The 20,384-nt window shown below is 46.4% G+C and overlaps 5 protein-coding genes across 12 annotated transcripts; 3 read left to right on the forward strand and 2 right to left on the reverse strand.

Annotated features, from left to right (window-relative positions):
- Positions 1-136: 136 nt before the first annotated feature.
- On the reverse strand, positions 137-4,974 carry mth (methuselah). Of its 6 annotated transcripts, none has more exons than XM_070997014.1 (8): positions 2,866-3,378; positions 2,657-2,813; positions 2,577-2,593; positions 2,162-2,525; positions 1,926-2,097; positions 1,678-1,872; positions 1,043-1,162; positions 137-154 (listed from the first exon to the last, which is right to left on the reverse strand). In XM_070997014.1, exons 1-7 carry the CDS (start codon positions 3,370-3,372, stop codon positions 1,057-1,059), a joined length of 1,518 nt encoding a protein of 505 aa, XP_070853115.1. In that variant the 5' UTR covers positions 3,373-3,378; the 3' UTR covers positions 137-154; positions 1,043-1,056. The 6 variants fall into 6 exon arrangements, with proteins under 6 accessions (XP_070853115.1, XP_070853114.1, XP_070853113.1 ...); XM_070997013.1 differs by lacking the exon at positions 137-154 and adding exons at positions 1,523-1,610; positions 4,504-4,531 and having other exon boundaries at positions 447-1,162; positions 2,162-2,593; positions 2,866-3,392; XM_070997012.1 differs by lacking the exon at positions 137-154 and adding an exon at positions 4,504-4,531 and having other exon boundaries at positions 447-1,162; positions 2,162-2,593; positions 2,866-3,392.
- A 485-nt stretch (positions 4,975-5,459) lies between these two features.
- Ptpmeg (protein tyrosine phosphatase Meg) lies at positions 5,460-14,770 on the forward strand. Of its 3 annotated transcripts, none has more exons than XM_017078239.4 (10): positions 5,460-5,821; positions 9,902-10,314; positions 11,007-11,114; positions 11,178-11,270; positions 11,338-11,479; positions 11,539-12,388; positions 12,452-13,137; positions 13,194-13,818; positions 13,880-14,057; positions 14,117-14,770. In XM_017078239.4, the coding sequence occupies exons 2-10, from the start codon at positions 10,162-10,164 to the stop codon at positions 14,204-14,206; spliced, it is 2,925 nt and encodes a 974-aa protein (XP_016933728.2). In that variant the 5' UTR covers positions 5,460-5,821; positions 9,902-10,161; the 3' UTR covers positions 14,207-14,770. The 3 variants fall into 3 exon arrangements, with proteins under 3 accessions (XP_016933728.2, XP_016933729.2, XP_065720122.2); XM_017078240.4 differs by having other exon boundaries at positions 5,460-5,666; XM_065864050.2 differs by having other exon boundaries at positions 5,525-5,544.
- Positions 14,771-15,411: 641 nt separating this feature from the next.
- Positions 15,412-16,878, forward strand: LOC108012804 (zinc finger matrin-type protein 4). The gene has a single exon (XM_017078243.4). The coding sequence runs from the start codon at positions 15,551-15,553 to the stop codon at positions 16,661-16,663; it is 1,113 nt and encodes a 370-aa protein (XP_016933732.3). The 5' UTR covers positions 15,412-15,550; the 3' UTR covers positions 16,664-16,878.
- A 4-nt stretch (positions 16,879-16,882) lies between these two features.
- On the reverse strand, positions 16,883-20,345 carry Cdc5 (cell division cycle protein 21). Its single transcript, XM_017078242.4, has 4 exons — positions 20,185-20,345; positions 19,851-20,116; positions 18,345-19,789; positions 16,883-18,284 (listed from the first exon to the last, which is right to left on the reverse strand). The coding sequence occupies exons 1-4, from the start codon at positions 20,227-20,229 to the stop codon at positions 17,596-17,598; spliced, it is 2,445 nt and encodes an 814-aa protein (XP_016933731.1). The 5' UTR covers positions 20,230-20,345; the 3' UTR covers positions 16,883-17,595.
- Positions 17,110-18,137, forward strand: Roc1b (Regulator of cullins 1b). The gene has a single exon (XM_017078245.4). The coding sequence runs from the start codon at positions 17,110-17,112 to the stop codon at positions 17,491-17,493; it is 384 nt and encodes a 127-aa protein (XP_016933734.1). The 3' UTR covers positions 17,494-18,137.
- Positions 20,346-20,384: the final 39 nt, after the last annotated feature.

Consider the following 20,384-nt stretch of genomic DNA (forward strand, 5'->3'; position numbering starts at 1 on the left):
CCACTCGTCTGCGAATCTCCAGGTTGGCTGGCTTTCCTCCAACATCGTTTAGACGGCGAAAAGCTGCTCCAGTTCAATGAAAAGCTTCTGAGTGCCAGCGGTGGTTTCCACCAGTTGACAGTTTTGGTCGAAAACTTTTGGGTTTCAAAAAATGCTAGATGTAAAGTAAAAAACAAGAAAGGAATTTAACTTCGGCTTTACTTTGTTTCATATTATTTTCCCACCAATTTTCCGATCGTTCCTATGGCAGTTATATGATATAGTCGTCCGACTTTGATAAAATTAAATTCGAAATTCAGAACTAATTGAAAAATGTTATTTCCAAGCGGAGAAGGTTATATCTTAAAAAACACCAAAGATATATTTTGTGAAAATTTTTTTAGAATCTGATCGCTTAACATTCAACCTTTTGTAGTTTCCGGCATCTCTGCGTTTATATGGACAGATATACCTGTAATATTTTTTATTTATTTATGCGAAATTAGGTCATGAGTAATTTGGTCAAGTTCAAGTTGTGTAATCTTATGTTTAAATCGACTTAAAATAATAAAAAATATTCTCGTTGTTTTAAAAACAATCGTGTGTTAAACTAAAAGGAGGTTTTAAAATTTTTCAGTTTCTTTTTTTTTATAGTTTCTTACGTTATAAACCTACTATTAGTTTAACAAGCGGACGAGAAAACGGGATAGCATATGCAAGTTTACAGATAAAATGTACCTCTTGCTGAACTCGAGACCAAGAAAATGGTTCTTAGATACATTCTATACTAATACATTAAGAGATACCAAAAATACTCAAAATTTACAAATTCACAGCCACACATTACTATTTTGTCGAAGACCTTTTAAAGTCACATTTGATATGAAAATCATACCATTTTTTCAAATATTTTTTTCAATGTGTTACGGTCTTATATCAAAATTTGTAGTTGATATGACTTTGCATCACATTGATCTGCATTTGTGTTAGTATGATATGGCAAAGTGGATGTGCTAAAATTGACGAGATGATCTCTATGTAGTTAAGTTAACGTTATTAAAACATCAATGACTAGTTTTATGTGACCGACGCCGTCCTCGTGAAGTGGTTTAATGATCCTCCCGTCGTATTTCTACTTCTGGATCTGCTACTGGCAACACTCCATGTGGGCTTAGGATTGTGCCTAGGAAGAAAATGTAGTTACTATTTGATAGGAATAAGGGCTTATAATAAAAACTACCACCGTGCCACAATAAATAAAAGCTACATATGTGAGGACAGGAGGCAAACACCATTCTAAGAGTAAGCACAACAAGTTAAAAGTGAAAACTAAAATTAGGTTTTTAACTATTAATTCCCATGCATTTTTTGGCTTGAAACCTACTTTAAGTTTAACATGAGGACGAGAAAACAGTCCTATGGTGCTTCAAAACATACATAAAACGACAGACCCGCTTTTGGTCTCACATGCAAGATCATCAAGCGCCTTATTAGTAAAATTTCCAACACCAAGTTAACAAAAACAGAGTTCCTTTCGGATTACCTATTACAGGACATTTCTATCATATTCCGTATTCTCAAGCGAAATCTCTTCTTCGCTGTCAAGGGCATCTTCTCTCTCACCCAAAATTCTGCTCAGGCAGGAGCAATGAATGGACCTGATTATTCGAGGATCTATCAGAATTGAAAATTACTTACCGATCCCTCAAGAGCTTTAGCGTGCTGCGCTTTAGAATAAACAGCACAAATATGATGATTCCCTGAGACCAGTTGAAGTAGTCCGCTACCAGAAAAACGTTTGCCCAAGTTTCGTTGGATTGCACCAAGTAGGAGATTATCTCCAAGCTCCACGACATACCCATGATGATGAAAAGCCGCAAAAAGAAGGTGTAACTAAATGGAATCATGGAATTTAAATATTGAAGTAAATTTTACATTTTAATTACGTTTGCTTGTCCGAGTTTAGCTTGTGCTTTCTCTCCTGCTTGTGTGCAAAGTTCTGTATGTCCTTCTTCACTCTTATTATACGAACAGCCGTCAGGATGAACATGGCAATGTTGAAGGCTATCAGCAATACCATCGGTCCATAGAAGTAGAGCATGGCAGACCAATCTAGAGCTGTGGATGGCAGAGGAAATCTACATAAGCAGGGAATATTCAGAAAGCGAAATGCGGAACCCACTATAGATCCAACAATGTCCTTCGCTGCCCATGCGAGGGTTCCAGTCCTCGTTAACTACCATCTTATCGGCCAGAAAGGTGATGCCGGTCAAGATCAGCGCCATGCCCCAGGCGTAGGTGTTGTAGGCCAGAAACCGATGCTCGGGCAGGAAGCGATTGATACTGTGTGAGGTGCCACTGAATGTATTCCACAGGTGCAGACTTATGACAGAAAGCCAGAAGAAGGCGGCCATCACGAAAAAGTAACCCAGGTAACCTGCTGTAAGGCAGAAGCTGAACGACAAATTCCACAAGTCTAGTAGCAGGAAGAGGTAGCCCATGAAGAGACAAAGCATGTAGCACAGGAAGCACTTGCCGTGCAAGTTCTGTAACTTTTTAACGTAAAGATAAACGCACATCGTAAGAACCATACAAACCAGCGATGTGATAATCACTGTGGGAAGAGGGAAATAAAAGGTCAGGAAGGACACAGGTATACCCATACTCCGCAACTTACCCACGGTCTGTGCCGTTCTGGATGGCACTATAACGCAGTTGTGTGGCGCTATTCGAATGTATGTGGTATTGTCATCTGATTCGAACTCAAAATGCTGAAAGCAGTACTCTCGCTTGTTTAGAGTCACGCTGTCATAGTGGCGGAAGAAAGTCCCATTCTGGAAGAAAATACCGATTAATCTTGCCACATTCTTTACATAGCAAGCAAACCTCGAACAATGTGTACTGATCCATTTCATCTCGATTGTCTAGATCGAACATATCCTCACAGGGCATCGGTAGATCCCACTGGACAATTAGTTCGTCCTTAAAGTGCCTTGTGACCTCCGATCCGTCCTTGAGGGTCACGTTCAGGTAAGGATCGTGTTCTTCAAGTTCTTCCTCCGTCATGTTTTTGGAGCACACACCCCCCCTCATTATGTGGTTGTGAGGGCAGCAAAACCTGACGCAGGTTTTCAATTTGCAAACACATCCCCTTATGTGGCTCTCCACCTTTTCCTTTGATTCGTCCGGAAGAATCCTGGAGTTATATATCCCCGTCAACTCGGCGGGAATGAGTAGCCCGTCATATAGATACGAACCATTCGGAAACCTTTGACCTGCCGAAATATCGACAGTGTCAAAGAAGTCGCAATCGTAGATATCTGCCTTTGTTTTCGGTAGAACTATCAAAGAAACAGCTAAGACCCATATATTCGCATTTCGAAATATCAACATTTCGAAAAATCCGCATTTGTCTGCAAAGAAAGTTAAAGTTAAAAGGTTTTTGTTTACTATATAAATATTTTCAAACTGTATTGACAAAATTTAAAAATTTTTTATAAATTGTTATGCCTATCATAATTCAGATCGTCTTGTGGAAATTAGCTTTCTTGTGAACGTTGTAAGCCGTAACAGCATTGCCTCATGTTAGGTCATACATTTTCAACAAAAATGAACATCTTTGAGAGGCAAAAACTTAATTTTATGTTGATTTTTGATTTCGGCGGAATATTTTTTCAATATTTTTACCGCACCGTAAAAACCATAAAATAACAATGAATGAAAATTCCCAACTTTCCGTGGACGGGAAAAATCCTTTAAATTTCTTGAAGAACACCCCTTTATAAGGGTATATCAAATCATCCCAAAAAGTTTTAGCAGAACAGTTTAAGTTAGATAATTCCGAGCATCAAGCTTTTATTCAAACGAACCCAGTACTCCATAAATTATGAATCATTTGGTATTTCCGGGTTGCCCGATAGCAAATTATCAAGTTGGAGAGGGGCGTCAAAAAATCCTCTTATCGTGGTAACAGTCACAAAATATTTCTAAATTTAAAAATAACTCGAGAGTGAAGTTTTTGTTAGTGCAAGTTAAGAAGAAACTCAAAAAACCTATGCACCAGTTTATCACCCACAATCAGTTCTTTTATTAGTTTGAGTCATTTTTTGTTTTTAAGATATTGAATTGTATCTAACAAGTCCTGTGATTTCTACTACGAACGCACGAATAAAGTAATGTTTCAAAATATTACATACATACATATGTAATATCCCATAAAGCAATTTTAAGGTCACATCAAACATTTTAATAACTAGGGAAATTATCTCTTTTCGCCTTGGGTGGCATCTCTGGCAGTCTCCAAAGAGAACGGTTCGAACTTCTCTGTTCAGAATTAAAAACGAAACTGAAGAGAAATTTAAGAGACGAGAGATACCGCGCGCTTCCATGCATGTTCCCTTTTGTCTATATTATTGGTTTGTCAAGAGAACAGTACCGAAAAAACAACCATTGGCAATCTTCGTGTTTCGTTGTTGTTATTTACATGGTCAGCAAAATAAACCAGGGTGCATCATATTTAATCACATCTGAAAAGCATCACAAAAAATGCACTTAGCACGCACAATTGCCTTGGAAAAATATCATACTTTTCGCTTTTCGTAAAAAATGTATCTGGATCGAAACACATGATCTCCACCTAGCACGCAATCTTGCCATAAAAAATTTTAATTTTGGCTTTTGGCAAAGAACAAAAAAGCTTTTTGCCTTCTGACGTGTCACTTTAAACCTACTGCTGATCTGAACTGTTTACATTCTTTTTATGCGTTGCCACAGGTGCTAGAAGCGGAAGGTAGGAAGCGGAATACCGTTGAACAAAAAGCGTCTTTAGTATTTCTTACTTAATGTTGCTTACATCTAAGTCTCTTACAATTATATTTAGAATGTCTCCCTTACTGACGAGAGTACGATCGAAACTGATTCCAATATAACATTCTGTCGGCAGGGAAATTATCAAGTTTTGTATGTTATTTGTGTGCGTAATTTGCACCCCAGTTGGAAATGAAAGCTTATCGGAATAAGTCCTTTTAGAACGAAATGATCACAAAACGCTCCGTGTTGCATCTGCATGCAGTTTCTTTCCCGTATCCCGCGATAGATTCTGATCAGCAATGGTACTGTTACTGCTCCTGTACATATGTTAATCATAATTTCCAATGACTTTATAAAGTTTACTTTCATTTCATGTTATTATACATTATACATTTCATGTTATTGTACACTCCCGCTGGAAGCGGTGAGCTCGAGAGAGAATGTCCCATTTCTTGTTCATACGCTTACGCCCAGTTTGATCGCATTAAGTCGCACTCAACATCGATAATCTTTTTTAAACGTGAAACCATCGAAATCGATTGGTATTGAATTACGTTTGCTTACGTCTTACGTTTGCTGGCAAAATTCAGTGTGACCGCAGCACGGCCAATGAAAAATTCCGGCATGAGCGCAAATGAAAAATTTGGCATAATTGGCCTCATGGGAACTGGCCACACATCAACAAAAAATTTTTCGTTGGTTCAGTTTCTTTCGGTTTGTTTTCGTTTGTTCCGTTTCCGAGAAAACCCCCAAGAAGTGAGAAAGACTTAACTTTAAATCGAAATCTCTCATTCTTGTTTATTGTCGACCAGTCCTAGTGAATTTAGTTGCGTTTTTTCGCCGATTTGTTGTCTTTTCCACAAAGCCGCTGCTGAAGTGTGAGTGTATGAGTGTCGGTGTCTGTGCACGAAGTGCGTGTGTTTTTGTTGCCCCTTCCCGAAAGTGTTTAAAACATATTTTGCATTTATTTAATAAAAAAAAAGAAGGAAAAAGTGCAATCATTCAGTGCAAGTACAGCAGCGCAAAGAGAGAGGTGAGAATCCACATCCTCTCACACTCCCCTTCGTTTACTTTTGGTATTGCAACTCCTTTTTGTTGTAGTGTGTGTAATTATTATTATTATTCTTCTTCCCCCTTGTCCGCTTGTCTGCATCGGTCCCTCTCCCACACACAGCCTCCTTCAGACTTAATGCAGGCGGAAAGGAGAGAGAACCAAAGGTTGTTCACACACACACAGACAATTATTAAGCCGCACGAACGTAATGCAAAGAAGGAAGTGGCAATAGCCGCAGATAAGAGAGAACTAAGGAGAACGGTAGATAGTCAAGATGCACTGCAATTAAACGTTGATTGTTTGTTTACAAATTCTTCAATTAACCGTAACTGCAACTGCCTCTCGCCCTTTTGATTTGCCCAAGTTGTCTTGAGCAACAACAAATACCTTTGACCCAAGCGACAGATTAGAGCAGAACAAAAGGAAGGAGGAAAAATGATAGAAGCGCAAATCAGCTGCTATATTACACTGAGAAAATAAGTGAGCAATTTTTTCCATTGATTTTTTTTCATCTTTTACTCTCCTATTCTCTGGCTAAGTATTCAAAAGGTAATCTTGTTTTTAAAAGGTTTACTACTTAGTGAGGATTTTAATTATATTAAATAATAATCTAGAACAGATTTGGGCGAGTGCGTTCGGGAGTGTATGAGTGTCGCCCGGGTCTTCAGCCAGGGACTGTGTTGCATGTGGAATATGAACACGAAAATAGCATATTCGGAATGTTGAGCGCTGAACAAACACTCGCGGGGTGCGCTCCTCCCTCCCCCTTCCTCTTCCCCAGCCCCCAGATGCAATAAAAATTAAAAGGCAAACAACGATAAGCGGACTAAACCCCGCCTTGGGTGACTACCCCATGCCTTCCTCTGGGGTCGCCACCCCTTCCACGTCGAACACATGGCAACCCTGAGGCATAACGGTTTAGGCAGGCATAAAATAAAACCCAGCAAATGCATACGCCAGCCGATAATTAATGCCAGGCCAGCGTAATTGATGCGTCGCCGGCACGAGAGAAAATCAATCGGGGAGTAGGTATAACCAGTTTTCCCCCAGAGTTCCCTGCTCCATTTTAAAAGCAGTTTGCCAGAGGGTGCCGCCACCAGGTGGACCACAACCCTCGTAGCCGGGAAATTCAATTTGGACCAAGCTTTTGCTTTGAGCTCCCCCAATTTCATTTCTTGAAGCATGCTTCATTTAATATATAAAATATAAAGGAGTGTAACACTGATTTCGCTATGTATTATAGAAAATTTGTTTTAAATTTACCAAGTTGATATGCACAAAGCATTAGTTTAGCATGTGGGCTGTACAATAAACTAAAGCTGCAAGTAAGAATTCTAAATGCTAAAAATTTTAAAAGTGGCGCATCCTAGCTCATTTTACTTTTATTAGGGTTGCCAGGCGTCAAAAGCAACTCGTCCTCAAAACGAAAACCGCCTTGAAGGATGTCGGGCGTAATTGAAGTTGAGTGACGTCGGGTTGTCCCCTGCTTATCGTCATGCCCCCTAAAACCCACATCTGAAAGCTTATCTCAACGCCCGCTTTGTTTTGCCTAGGCTTTTTTGTTTTCCTTGTGGCTTTCGTTTCGAATTTCGTTTCCTTGGAAGTCCCACGTCTGCGGTTTTCATTACCCCATACGGATCCATTGTGCCCGTTGCCCTTGTCTCTGGAATGGTTTCATTGATTGAGCAACCCCCGAGTGAGGAGCACTCGACAATCCGAAGCCGAGATCACAAGTACTTGCCGAGAGGCGGAGGTCAGGCCAGGGAAAATGCCCTTAGAAAGTGCTAGGCCAGCTTTATAGACTCCAACCGGTTTGGCAAGAGGTTCTCTTCAGTTCAAGCGAACGAAGAAAGAGTCGCAGAAAGAAACGGAAGCTGGGGCTGCCCCCAGACCGTTATTCGGTCAACGGAATGGAGAAAGAACTGCGTAAACAAACAAACATTAAATGCAAATATCTGCCCCAACGATAATTTCGCTCAGAAAGTCGGTCAACGAACCGAAAAAGCAAGGAAGAGGGGCTCAACAATGGGGCACCGCCTAGGTGTTGTCCATTTCGATTTCGATTTCATAATGAAAAGTCAAAGCGGCTGACTGGCCATTGACAAGCTGCCCTAAATGGACGCCAAACTAAACTGGCTTCCGGGCAAATATGGCGCCCAACGTGGAGCTGGCACTCTGCCTCGATTCCCGCTTCCCACTTCATTCATCTAGTTTCGTAACCCTGTCCCGTGGGCGCCTGAGAATGACGCAACCATCCATTAGCTTGTTTTTAATAATATTCTGATGGTGTTCTGATTTGATAACCTGTTGATAATCTAGGCAAATATTGCAAATGTCCAAATGAAAGGTCGGTAAGAGATGGTGAAAAATAATATAAAATTAAATTTAACTATGTTTATAGTGCCAGATTTAAAGCTTTTGAAAGTGGTTTAGAAAGGGGCGAATAGTTTTTGCCCATTTCTTATAACAGATACGATTGGCCACTGTGTATTTTCGATTTATGGTATTTATATACTGATGATTTACACAGACTGATAATGAAACGAGGGTAAATGTCGATGGGGAAACCAACCGGAGGTGCTCCTATTAACGGTCGATCACTTTGTGTTCTTAAGCCACATTTATTTATTGCCCATTTGTGATTTCTTTGGGACACCACATAAATTACCTGTATGTCAATCTATTTTAGTTATGTGCTATGTCTTGTATTAGTTTTGCTGCTAGATCCGTCCGCTTTACCCATCTTTCTCTTTCGCCTGACAACAGTCCGGAAACGTATTATTTATATAGAAGAGCATACAGAAATATCTCTCCCTATACTGAGATATTTTTACTTGCGACAATTGCGGCTCTCCCTGCTAATGAAAAAAAACCAAAAAATAGTGCGTTTTTAGAAATTCAAGATTCAAGAAAGTAACCTGTGCCTCATTTCGTTATCGATAAAAGAGGCTTAACACCCCCGATATGTGGCTAAAAGCGACCACTGACTCAAGGGAACTCGCTAGTTAGCCCCCGTTCGATAATTACTAGCAACTGCATGGTAACTACGGCAAAAGCTCTGTATCCCTCTTCTTGGCCCTTTTTAATTCGCGCCGTGTCCGCATCGCGGAGCTCAACAAAAGCGGGTTTAACCCAGTTTAGCAGAACAGTCGACGTCTGCGGAAAATAAGGTTGAAAGGTAAAATAGGTGGAATAGTGCTTACAATTATGCACACACAGATACTTGGGTCTGCGTATATTAGTCGAGAGCATTTAAGCCAATTACACGGCACATCAATCATTAGCAAATACGATTTGTGCCACACGGCTTGGGGCAACTGCACTGAAAGAATCTAAATGAGTTGTCCGGTGGTCAAGGTTTTATTGTGCTAGAAATTGGGAAACCATCAAATTAGGTGCTTGTATTTGTTTACTTAAAGACATTACTTAAACAAGACTATTTGTTTACTTAAAAAAGGGGGTTTTAGATTAGCAATCTATTTTATTGATCCTTAACCCATAAATGTGTTCAAATATGTTTTTAATATTTGTGTTTTAAACATATGTGTATGAAGATTAGTTGAGCTTAGAAGCCAAGTTTCAAGATTTAACATGAGTTCCGGAAAGTCATACAATTTTTTCGTAGTGCACACATGCTAAACGAGTCTGTATTAGTACTGCCCCCTATACTATGTCTTATCTACAAGTTTGACAACAGTTATACTGGGCTCTTCGATGGGCCGCGAGGCAGAGAAGGCCTGAAAGACAAAATATTAGTCACCCAGCACTTGTCGTTTGTCAACGACTTCGTTTGTTTGCCTGGGTTTGCACTACGTGGAAGTATGCACCATCCAATTCCGCGGGGCCCATGGAAATGAGGGGCAGGAAAACCGAACCCAACGGCCTGGGTTGTTAGGAAGTGAGTGAGTGAGTGAGTGAAGTAGTGTTTCGAACATAAAATAACAACTAAGAAAATAAACAACTGCAGCGGAAAAGGAGGCGAGAGCTTTTTTATTGCTTTTATCAAGCCGTAAGTCGGTGCACATAAAAACCTCGTTCTCACCACCTCTCGTTTTTCAGTCAATCATACTTCCATCCACATGAAAAGGAGCCGAGGGAGGCAGTCAAGTTAACTGGAAACAAAACAACCAGCCAGCATATAAAGCAAACGAATACAAACACTCTTGCCAATTTATCGAATAAACAAGAAGCCGAGCCAGGAGACCAAGAGCCCCGCCAGCCAAGGAGCTCCTTCTCCGCAATCAGCGCCCTCCAACGTGAAATACGTACTTTCGCACCCCTCGATCCCGACCGAATCATGGAGTTCATGGAGTCCGGTCATGTTTGAGCGCTTCCGACTGAGCAACCTGACCAGAACCTTTCGCCTGAGAGGAGGCGGCCCAGAACTGGCGCGCGACAAGAAGAACCCGCAACGGCAGCAATGCGTCACCGTCCTGTTCCTAGATGACATCACGCACACCTTTCGGATCGAGGTAAGACCCCACCTGGCAGGCCTCTAGTTAACATAGTTCCAACCCCCAAAAGCCCATTAACGAGTTTATTTGGCCATGGTTTCCAAGTCAAAGAATAATTGATTTAATGGGCAATATAACAGCATGAGTGTACTGTGCGTGTATCGGCAAAGATCTGGCTGAGAAAAATCTGGTACCTATAATACTCAAACCGCAACTGTTTGCGTAGCAGTCGCATTAGCCATGCTCTTAATTATTCCATATGCGAATCGTAGTCAAAACAAAGAAAGTTTTCAAGTCTTCATCTGTTAATCATCACTATTCATTTATTCACTTTATATCTACATTTTTTGACTCTGCACTCCAAGCTCACTTTCATCTCGACTAGCATCTCCAGACACGCACTTGTCCGCATTGTTTCCCAATCTCCATCCGAGGTTTCACTTTCTTTCACCTCAATGATCGACTAGTGTGTGCTGCGGTTGCTGCAGATGAAAATTATAATCGAGATGGGATCTGTCTACCAAATAGCAACTAAATGGAAGTCTCTTAATCACTGTAATTGCACCGTGGGCAACAGAGGCAGAAGTTCCAGCAAAGATCTGCTTTTGAGGTTGCTTTTTATTTGAGACGAAATTGGCCTAGAAAATGAAAGCATGAGCCTAGTTAGCTAAGGAAAATATTATTTATCGTCATTCTGTCTTCTTTTTTAGAAACGTGCGAAAGGATCTGAACTCTTGGATCAGGTCTTTCAATATCTCGAGCTATCCGAAAGGGACTACTTTGGCTTACTATTTCCGCAGAAGCCGGGTGACGTTGTGGTAAATCATGGGTCTCCCCATTATTGTAGAGCATTTCTAATTTCTCTTCTTGTATATTTCCAGAGATGGGTGGATGCCCAGAAGCAGTTCAAGAAGCAATGCAGCAGCGTTTCGCTCGACAACGATGCCGTTCCATTATTAGAATTTAGGGTTAAGGTGAGCTGACAGCCTTCTGTTCACCATATCTAAGAAAACTAATTTCTCTCCTCTCTTTTCCTCGCAGTTCTTTGTAAGCGATCCCAGCCGACTGCAGGAGGAGTTCACTCGCTACCAGTTCTATCTGCAGATCAAGCGCCACATTCTGCTGGGCAAGCTGCCATGCTCCAGTAATACCCAGTGCCTGCTTGCCAGCTACACGGTGCAATGTAAGCCACGGATCGCCCACAGAAGTCCATTCGATTAATACCCCTCATCCCGTCCACAGCCGAATTGGGCGACTTCAATGCGACGGAACACCAGCCGGGCTATTTGAGCGGGATGCAGCTGCTCTGCGACCAGACGACCGAGGCGGAGCGAAAGGTGGGAGAACTGCATAAGCTGCACCGCGGCCAGCTGCCGGCAGACGCGGAGTACAACTACCTGGAGCACGCCAAGCGACTGGAGCTGTATGGGATTGACTTGCACAAGGCCACCGACTCCAATGGCAAGGAGCTGCAGCTGGGCGTGTCGGCGGTGGGACTGCTGGTCTTCCAGCACTCGCTGCGGGTCAACACCTTCTCGTGGAGTAAGATGGTCAAGGTGTCGTTCAAGCGCAAGGACTTCTTCATCCAGCTGCGACGCGAGCCCAGCGAGAACTATGACACCCTGCTGGGATTCGGAATGAGCAGCCACAAGCACGCCAAAGCGCTGTGGAAGTCTTGCGTGGAGCACCACAGCTTCTTCCGCCTGAAGCGGCCACATCGCCTCTCGCGCTTCCTTAACATCAGCCTGGGTAGCAAGTTCTACTACTCTGGGCGCACGGAGCTTCAGGCGGTTCAAGAGTCCAAGCAACGCGGTCGCATCCACAAGGTTTTTGTGCGCTCTCCCAGCAAGCGGCTCCTGGGAGCCTCTGGCGTATGCGGAACATCAGGCTCCTCGGGCGGGACTCCGATGCTGCAACACAGCGGCTCCGAGAGCGCCAGCTCCCACAACAACGGCAAGCTGGCCACCGGTGGCACCATTCTTACCATCACCAAGACGAGCCGCCCCCACGACAATAAGGTCACTTCCAAGGAGGCGGACTCGATGCCGCGAAAGGCCTGGGAGCAGCAGAGCGACGAGTACGACATCCAGCTGTAAGTAGAAAATTGTATTTATTAGAAACAGATTATAAAATACACTTGGGGCTTGCCTTTCAGCGACGTGGGCTTCATTGAGCAGTGCACCCGGCGCTTCGAGTCTGCCTCGCCATCGCCCATGCCGCCCGCCTACAGTTCCGGCCAACACAGTCCACTCCTGCTGCCCACGACCATCGCGGACGCAGTGGGTCAGCAGCAGCCGGAGAGTGGCAGCGACCTCATCACCATCCGTTTGCAGGCCGACGAGCAGGGACGCTATGGTTTCAACGTGAAGGGAGGAGTGGATTTGAGCCTGCCCGTCCAGGTTTCCAAAGTGGTGCCCCATACGCCCGCCGATCGCTGCACTCCACGTGTGTGCGAGGGTGACGAGGTGCTCATGATTAATGGACGGGATGTGCACGGCCTGCGGCACGAGCAGGTGGTGGCCATGATTCGCGACTGCCGTCACCAGGCCAGCGGTGAACTGCTGCTGACGGTGCGTCCGCAGCGCTCGGCGCCTCTGCTCCTGGAGGAGGAACCGTTGTACCAGTACGTTCCGGAGAGCGACGAGATCGGCTCGCACTCTAATCTGCTCGATGGCGATGCTCTGTTCACCCAGAGCCTGCTGTTGCTCAGCGACGGACTGGCCTCAGGCGCTCTGCTGGCCCAGTACGAGCTCATGTACAGGAAGAACCCGGATCTGGCCATCACCGAAGCTCGCAAGCCGGCCAATGCACCCAAGAACCGATATCGAGACATATCGCCATGTGAGTGTATAGTTAAATCTTAAATCAACACATGTAAACATGGCTGACTCTTTCAGATGACTGCACGCGGGTTTCTCTGGTCAACTCGCTAACTGGCGACTACATCAACGCCAACTACGTGAACATGGAGATTCCCGGCGGAGCGGTGAACCGGTATATCGCCACCCAGGGACCGCTGGCCAGCACCACAACAGACTTTTGGCGCATGGTGCAGCAGGAGAGCAGCCATCTCCTGGTGATGCTGACGACGGTGATGGAGTCGGGTCGCCAGAAGTGCCACCAGTATTGGCCGGTGACCGGCGAAGAGCTTCACCTGGCGGAGGGATTTTCGGTGCGCTGCCTCAGCGAGAAACCGGACGAGACGGGCAGCTTCGTCTTCCGCGAGTTTGTGCTAAAGGACAAACACGAGCAGCGGCACATCCACCACATGCAGTACCTGGTCTGGCCGGACCACTGTGTGCCCTCCGATCCCAACCTCTTTCTGGAGTTCACGGAGCGCGTGCGCGCCGCCCGAAACCGCACGCTCCTCCAGGAGATTGAGGAGAGCTTGAAGCAGGTGCGCCTAATGGACGCCGATGCGGATGCCGACGAGAACGGTGGACTTATGCGGGAACGCAAATGCGCGGCCAGCAACGGAGCCACGCCGGAGGACGAGACGCCCGTCTCGACAAGCGTGCATCAGTGAGTATAAGGATGAAGAGAGATCTTTAAGACTCCTTAACTTTACTCTATAAATCTCCAGGTGCATCAGTGCCGCCAATCCACCTGTGATCGTCCACTGCTCGGCGGGAATCGGACGCACTGGAGTGCTTATACTGATGGACACTGCGCTGGCCTTGATGGAGGCTCGTGAGCCGGTGTATCCCTTGGACATTGTGCGCACCATGCGCGATCAGCGTGCCTGCATGGTGCAGAACGTGGTGAGTATGGCTGGATTGGATTTACCGAGGGGTTGCTCATACGTGTCCTTGAATTCCAGAGCCAGTACCGCTTCGTGTGCGAGTGCATCTGCGCCGCCTACATGAAGATCTCGCGCAGCAGTGCCGCCATCAACGACGACGAGGATTAGTGGGGGCAGGACAATCCAGCTACGCAATCTACAATCTTCCGCTTTACACGCCCCAAAACGATTCGAGTTTTTCTTATTCTATACGACCCTACGTCTAAATCTATCTAATTGTTAGAACCCGTAGACATATGTTTAAAACCGATTGTATATCATTACTATTACCGATCCCATATATTGTATTATCAACTCCGTTCGTAAGGTACCCCTTAATACACACTTACTTATACATTTTCTCCATCAGTCGCCGGAAGTGCTGCAAGGAAACGATTCTAAATTTACAAAGCCACCACGGAACGGTTAACGAAGTGAACCAACTACCTAATCGATGTATACAAATACAAAGCGCAAGCGAGACAAATGGCAATTTATTTACACCCATCCAACGCTACACGCCACCCACAATTGGCGGTCGAGAACAATACGCAAACCGCAACCGAGAATACGATCCTTATACACTGAGAGACAACATGAGAAGATGAAACTGTTAGTATTTTAGCACCAAATAAATTCATAAATGTATTTATGCTGAACAAAACTCCAATAAAATGTGTAATTAAAAAAAAAGGTTTTTATTTCTACTGGGTAAATATTATGTACATATGTATATATGGAGTTTTTCTTTATATGTCATTATAAGACGCCAGATTATATGTGAAATTAATTTTAATGAACCATTTTTCTGCGTTACTTGACTATTAAATAATTTTTCGCACAAAAGCAATTGGATTAAGTATAAAATTCATTGTTTTTATGAGTACAATTTTTCAACAAAATATCACAAATATTAATGAAAATTGGATGTTAAAAATGGGTGTAATTTGGGATAAAATGCCGATAATTAGGTTTTCACTGTTTGGGAGGGCGAATTTTTCTCTTTGATTATTGGAAAGAATTATGGGAAAGTACTTTTTAAAAATCCGTTTTTTGAAAATTAGTTCACTTGACTTGCTTAAAATTTTTTGTACAAAAACAATTGAATTTAACCAATCAAATATCACTGAAAATCGAATCTTAAAAAATGGATAAATTTGGGACAAAATCTCGACAATCTGAAGGATTTCACTGCTTGGAGGGCGCCAATATTTGGCTTTAGAGATGATAGATTTAAAAACCATTAAATATCGGTAAAAATGTATTATTTTTTATGGAAGTCTTCTAAATGTATCATAAACTAATTACATGTTTGTAATTCAAGTGTTGACAAATTTATATATTTTTTGTTAAATGTGAAACGGTTGTTATTATAAGGGGTCCTATCACAATTTTCCGGGCGTTTGACGCATGCGTGTGATTCTTTGAGTGACACCTCTAGCTTTGCGTTGACCTATAGATTTCCAGCCCGAAATGAGCTCCCCTGGATTTCTGAGTGACTTCCACATTCCGCACTTGGCGCCGGGGGCAACCCCATATGATCCGATGGACGCAACTCTTGACGAATCACCGCCACCGCCGGAAATTTCTTCCGGGAGCCGTCTGGTGGCGCCTGGAAAACAAACGGCCAATCCGAATTCTGGTTCCCCGAGAGCACCCATGAAACGGAAGGCTGAGCCGATGGAGGAGGACTCTTCGGAGGCGGACAACAAGTTGGTCTTGTTTCCCGGGCGCGACGAGAGTTATCCGGAGGAACTGAACCGTCTGATTGGCCCGCTGCACTGCGAGCTGTGCAAGGTGCAGGTTACCTCCCGGAAGTGCGCCCGGGATCACTACGAGTCGAAGGCCCACGACCGCCACATCAGCGCCTGGCTGGCCAAGAACTACACGGAGGCGGGTCTGCAGGCTCCCCCGGTGAAACGCCTGGCCAAGCAGGGACCCACCGGCCCCAACGCCTTCCACTGCGACTTGTGCGACCTGGATCTCACCTCCTCAATGCACGCCCGCCAGCATTACCTGGGCCGTAAGCACAAGCTGGTGGAGCAGCGCGTCTCGAAGCCCTCGGGAGCCGGGCACTACGATGCAGCCGGCAAGTGGGTGCGCACGGGCAGCAAGCTCGAGGGGGATGGAGTGAACCCCTCTGATGGGCGCCATGGGATCGGAAGTCTGTTCCTCCAAGCGGAGAACTCGGCCCAAGATGCTCCAGCTGCGGAAGTACCTCCTCCGGAGAGCCCAATTAAGTCGGACGACAAGGAGCGCACTTGCAGCCTGTGCAAAATAGTGGTAACTTCGGCTCCCCAAATGCAGATCCACTTGGCGGGGGCCAGGCACCAGAAAAACATGAAAGCTGCTGGCCAGGATCAGTCAGCAGAATCAGGAGATGTCACTCTTCCGGAGGCGCCCCCGGCTCCAGCCGAGAAGCTAAGCCCCCAGGAACTGGCCATGTATCGCACACCAATTGGCCAGTACTACTGCCAGCCCTGCAACATGATGATGAATCACGTGACTACCTTGCAACAGCACCTTATTGGCAAGAAGCACCTAAAGACGGCGAAAAACCTTCCCCAGACCGAAAATACCGCCTAAGATGGTCGATTTTCCATTAATCATTACAATTTAACGAATACCAGACTATAATACTTAATTCGTAGTATCATAATTATACTAGAGTCTTCAAATAACTCCGTAGGAAATGAAATAATTTAATTTGAAAATCCCAATTATGTTGTAGATCTATAATATGGAATCCATGAAATAAATAAAATTCTTTTCGAATTGGATATCGGTATCCATAAAACAAACTAATACGTTTTTTCTTTTCTTTATTTTTATTAACATTTTTTGTATGAGCTGTATCATCTAGATGGCTTTAACTATTGGTTTATAAGCTGTCATTGCCTTTTTCCAGTCAAATCTTAAATCGTCACTCTTTTTAAATAACGTCAAGCTCAGGGATAGTTCGAGTCAAATTCGACTTCGCAGCGGTACACATATTTTGAGAAAAAGAAAAAAAAATTTGATAAACTCGCACCATGGCTGAGGACATGGAGGTTGAGGAGACGGAGGACTTCCATGATCTGGACTTTAACGACGACGAGGCATCCGGTAGCGGGGGAGCAGGGACAAGTGGAAGTGGCCAGGCCAGGGAGGAGCGCTTCGTGGTGAAGAAGTGGGTGGCACACGCCTTGTGGTCGTGGGACGTGGCAGTGGACAACTGCGCCATCTGCCGCAACCACATCATGAACCTGTGCATCGAGTGCCAGGCGGATCCGAATGCAAACCAGGACGAGTGCACGGTGGCCTGGGGCGAATGCAACCACGCCTTCCACTACCACTGCATCGCGCGCTGGTTGAAGACGCGGCTCGTCTGTCCGCTGGACAACAAGGAGTGGGTCTACCAGAAGTACGGCCACTAGCGAGGGATTTGAATGCGGAGATGGACTGTGGTGACATAGGTGTGTGATTTGCATGATTGGTTGTAGCTAAATTAAAGTTGACTTGGGTTCCCAACGCACCGACTAGGCTTCCTGTTCGGGCAGGAGTTGCTGGGCCGTGGGCCTCACGCCCGTTATGTGTTCGATTTGCGAGTAGAGAGACTCGCGCTCCTCCACCAAGCTGGCGTACTTTTGCTGCAGCTCTTTTTCTCGGTCCATTTGGCGGCGCACATCCTCCTGCAGCGATTCCAGGCGACGCGGCACCGCGATGGCCTCCTGCTCGCCTAGGAAGCGGAATGTGGACAGCGAAACCGAGTTTTGCTCGATCTGGCCGTAAGTGTCCTGAAGCTGCTTGATCAGCACCTGGGCGCGCGCCTGGTAGCCGCCGGTGAGAATCTTTAGTTTCTTCTCGATCTTGCCGCACCGCTTCGCCTCCTTGGCCATGTGGCGGCGGTTGGTCTCCAGTCGCTTCTCGGCCGACTCCAGTCGATCCTTCTTGCTGGCCAGATTGGCGCGGGTGTAGCGATGCTGGGAGGGCAGGTAGAGCACCTGGCCGAGACACTCCTGCCACACCTGGGCGTAAACGTCCAGTGGCAGTTCGCCGTGCGACATGCGCTCCTTGACCACCTCCATTTCCTCGTTCAGCAACTGCTTGGCCTTGGCCAGCTCCTGCTGCGAGATGTCCTCGTAGGGATTGGCCTTAAAGTAGCTCTGCAGTTGTTCCAACTTGTGCTGCGACTGTCCCGGCACAGGATCTTTAACAGAATCATATACTGGGGTAGAAAAATAGGGTAAACTTCATATACTTCAATGGTGATCTTAGGTATACTCACACTGCATGGTGATCATTTCGTGCTTAATCAGCTCCTCGGCCTGCTGCTGCTCCGTAAGGTTCTGCTTCTCGGACTGCGGGCGCAGAATCTTGGTGTTCACCTCCGTGGGCCGTGGCAGGCTGCGCTGGATCACCTGAGAGCGCTTCTCGAGCTCCCGCTTGCGCCTTGCCTCTTGCTCGGCCAGCAGCCGGGCGTCCACATCTGCCTGATCCTCGACGGCGGGCTCCGAGCTGGTCTCCATGGGCTCGCTGTCCTCCTGCTCGGGCACTACGATCTCATAGTCGTTTCGGGGAGCGGGAAGTGTGGATAAACCCTCGCGTAGCGTGGACTTTAGTTGTTTCTGGTAGTTCTTGTAGAGGGCCGGGGTCTCGGTGACGCCCATGCTCTCCTCGGGATTGATGCTCAACTTGTCCCGCACATAAGCAGGCGTGTTGACGGCACCTGTAGCTCCTGCAGCCCCCTTTACCGGAACGAGGGCGCCGGAAGAGGGTGTTAGGAATCCTCCCGGAGTAGCTGCCCCGCCCTCGCGTTGTGTTCTAAACGGTGTGGCAATAACCGTGTTTGGCGTGGCTATGGAGGCCGCCTTGGGCAGCACGCCGGAGAAGTCGGACTCATGCAGCGGGGTGTTCAGGCCACCCTTGAGGGGCGTCTCCGTGTGGGTGAGGGCCATCATGTTCTGGGCCTCCTGCATGATGCGGTCGGTGTACGGAGCCGGCGTGCGCGGAGTGGCCGCCACCTGGGGCGTGATGGAGTAATCAGCCAGTAGAGCATCTGTCGTCTCGATACCGCTCTCACCGGCTATCTCCTTGGCCATCTCGCTGGCGCGTCCCAGCTTGACAACCTGCTGCAGCTCCATGTCTGAGATTTGCGGCGTGGGCAGCACCAGCTTGGAGCGCTTGCGCTCCGGCTCCATGTTCTGTAGCATGGCGGTGGGCACCTCGTTCTCCTTGCGTTGCTTCAGCTTCTGCTTGTCCCGCTTGCGTTCGCGCTCCTCCTTCTCGGAGCGGAGTTCTCCATCCAGGTCCTGCTGACGCATCTTGTTGAAGTCCGGCTCGTTCTTCTGCAGATGCTCCTCGGCAGTGTCATAGAAACCAAGGGCGGGTCGCTTTTCGAAGGGAATCTCTGCGTTGTAGTCGATGCCCTTGATGCGCTTGCGATTCCCGCTGCCAATGCCTGCGGCACGGAGTTCCCGGCGTTTCTGGAGCGTGGCCAGGCGACGGGCCTCCTCCAGCTGCTTCTCGCGCGCCTTGCGCTTGGCCTTTTTGCCCTGCGTATTGGCCAAACGTGCTCGGGCCTCGGACAGCATCTCCAGCTCGTCCTCGTCCATGTCCTTGGGATCGGGGCGCGCCGGCTTGGTCTCCGGATTGGGGTCGATCTCGCCGGGCTTCAGCTTGCGCGGGTCGTCCATGGTGTCCTCACCATCCTCTTTGCGTTGGGCCTGGTCACTGGGTGGGAATAAAACAGGCATTAGGGATTTCCGAGTGGCTTAAATGGTTTATAACTCACAGCAAGTACTCGTAGCGCTCCAGACACTGGGCTGCAGTTCTCCCGATGATCGGGGCGATGGTGCGCCACTGCGTGGGCATCAGCTTGGCCAGGTGGAGCAGCTTCTCGTCCTCTTCGCGGGACCACTCCGTCTTCTTGATGCTGGGGTCCAGCCACTCGTACCATCGCGCCTTGCACTGCTTGGCCGACTTCCTGTGCAGCAAAGAGGCAATGCGACTCCACTGGTTCTTGCCGTACTTCATCACCGCCGCTTTGAGGATCTCATCCTAGCGAGGATTGGAATGGAAAATCCGTGTCAGCCATGTGGTGAAAGGATGGGGTTGGGGCTACTCACCTCCGTGTTGCGCCACACGCCGCCCTTGATCATTATTCGCGGCATTCTGGGGCCTTAAGTGTCTCTTTTTCTGCGGAAACAATAGATTTTCACAATTTTCACTCAGATCCACGAAATTCCGCTGTTTTTTTTTTTGCAGTAGCCGCTAGTGATGGTCAGCCTTTCGATAGGCGCGATAGCTCCCGCGTGCTTTGGTATTT

Source organism: Drosophila suzukii, chromosome 3 (assembly GCF_043229965.1).
Source record: "Drosophila suzukii chromosome 3, CBGP_Dsuzu_IsoJpt1.0, whole genome shotgun sequence".
In the NCBI taxonomy this organism is placed as follows: domain Eukaryota; kingdom Metazoa; phylum Arthropoda; class Insecta; order Diptera; family Drosophilidae; genus Drosophila; species Drosophila suzukii.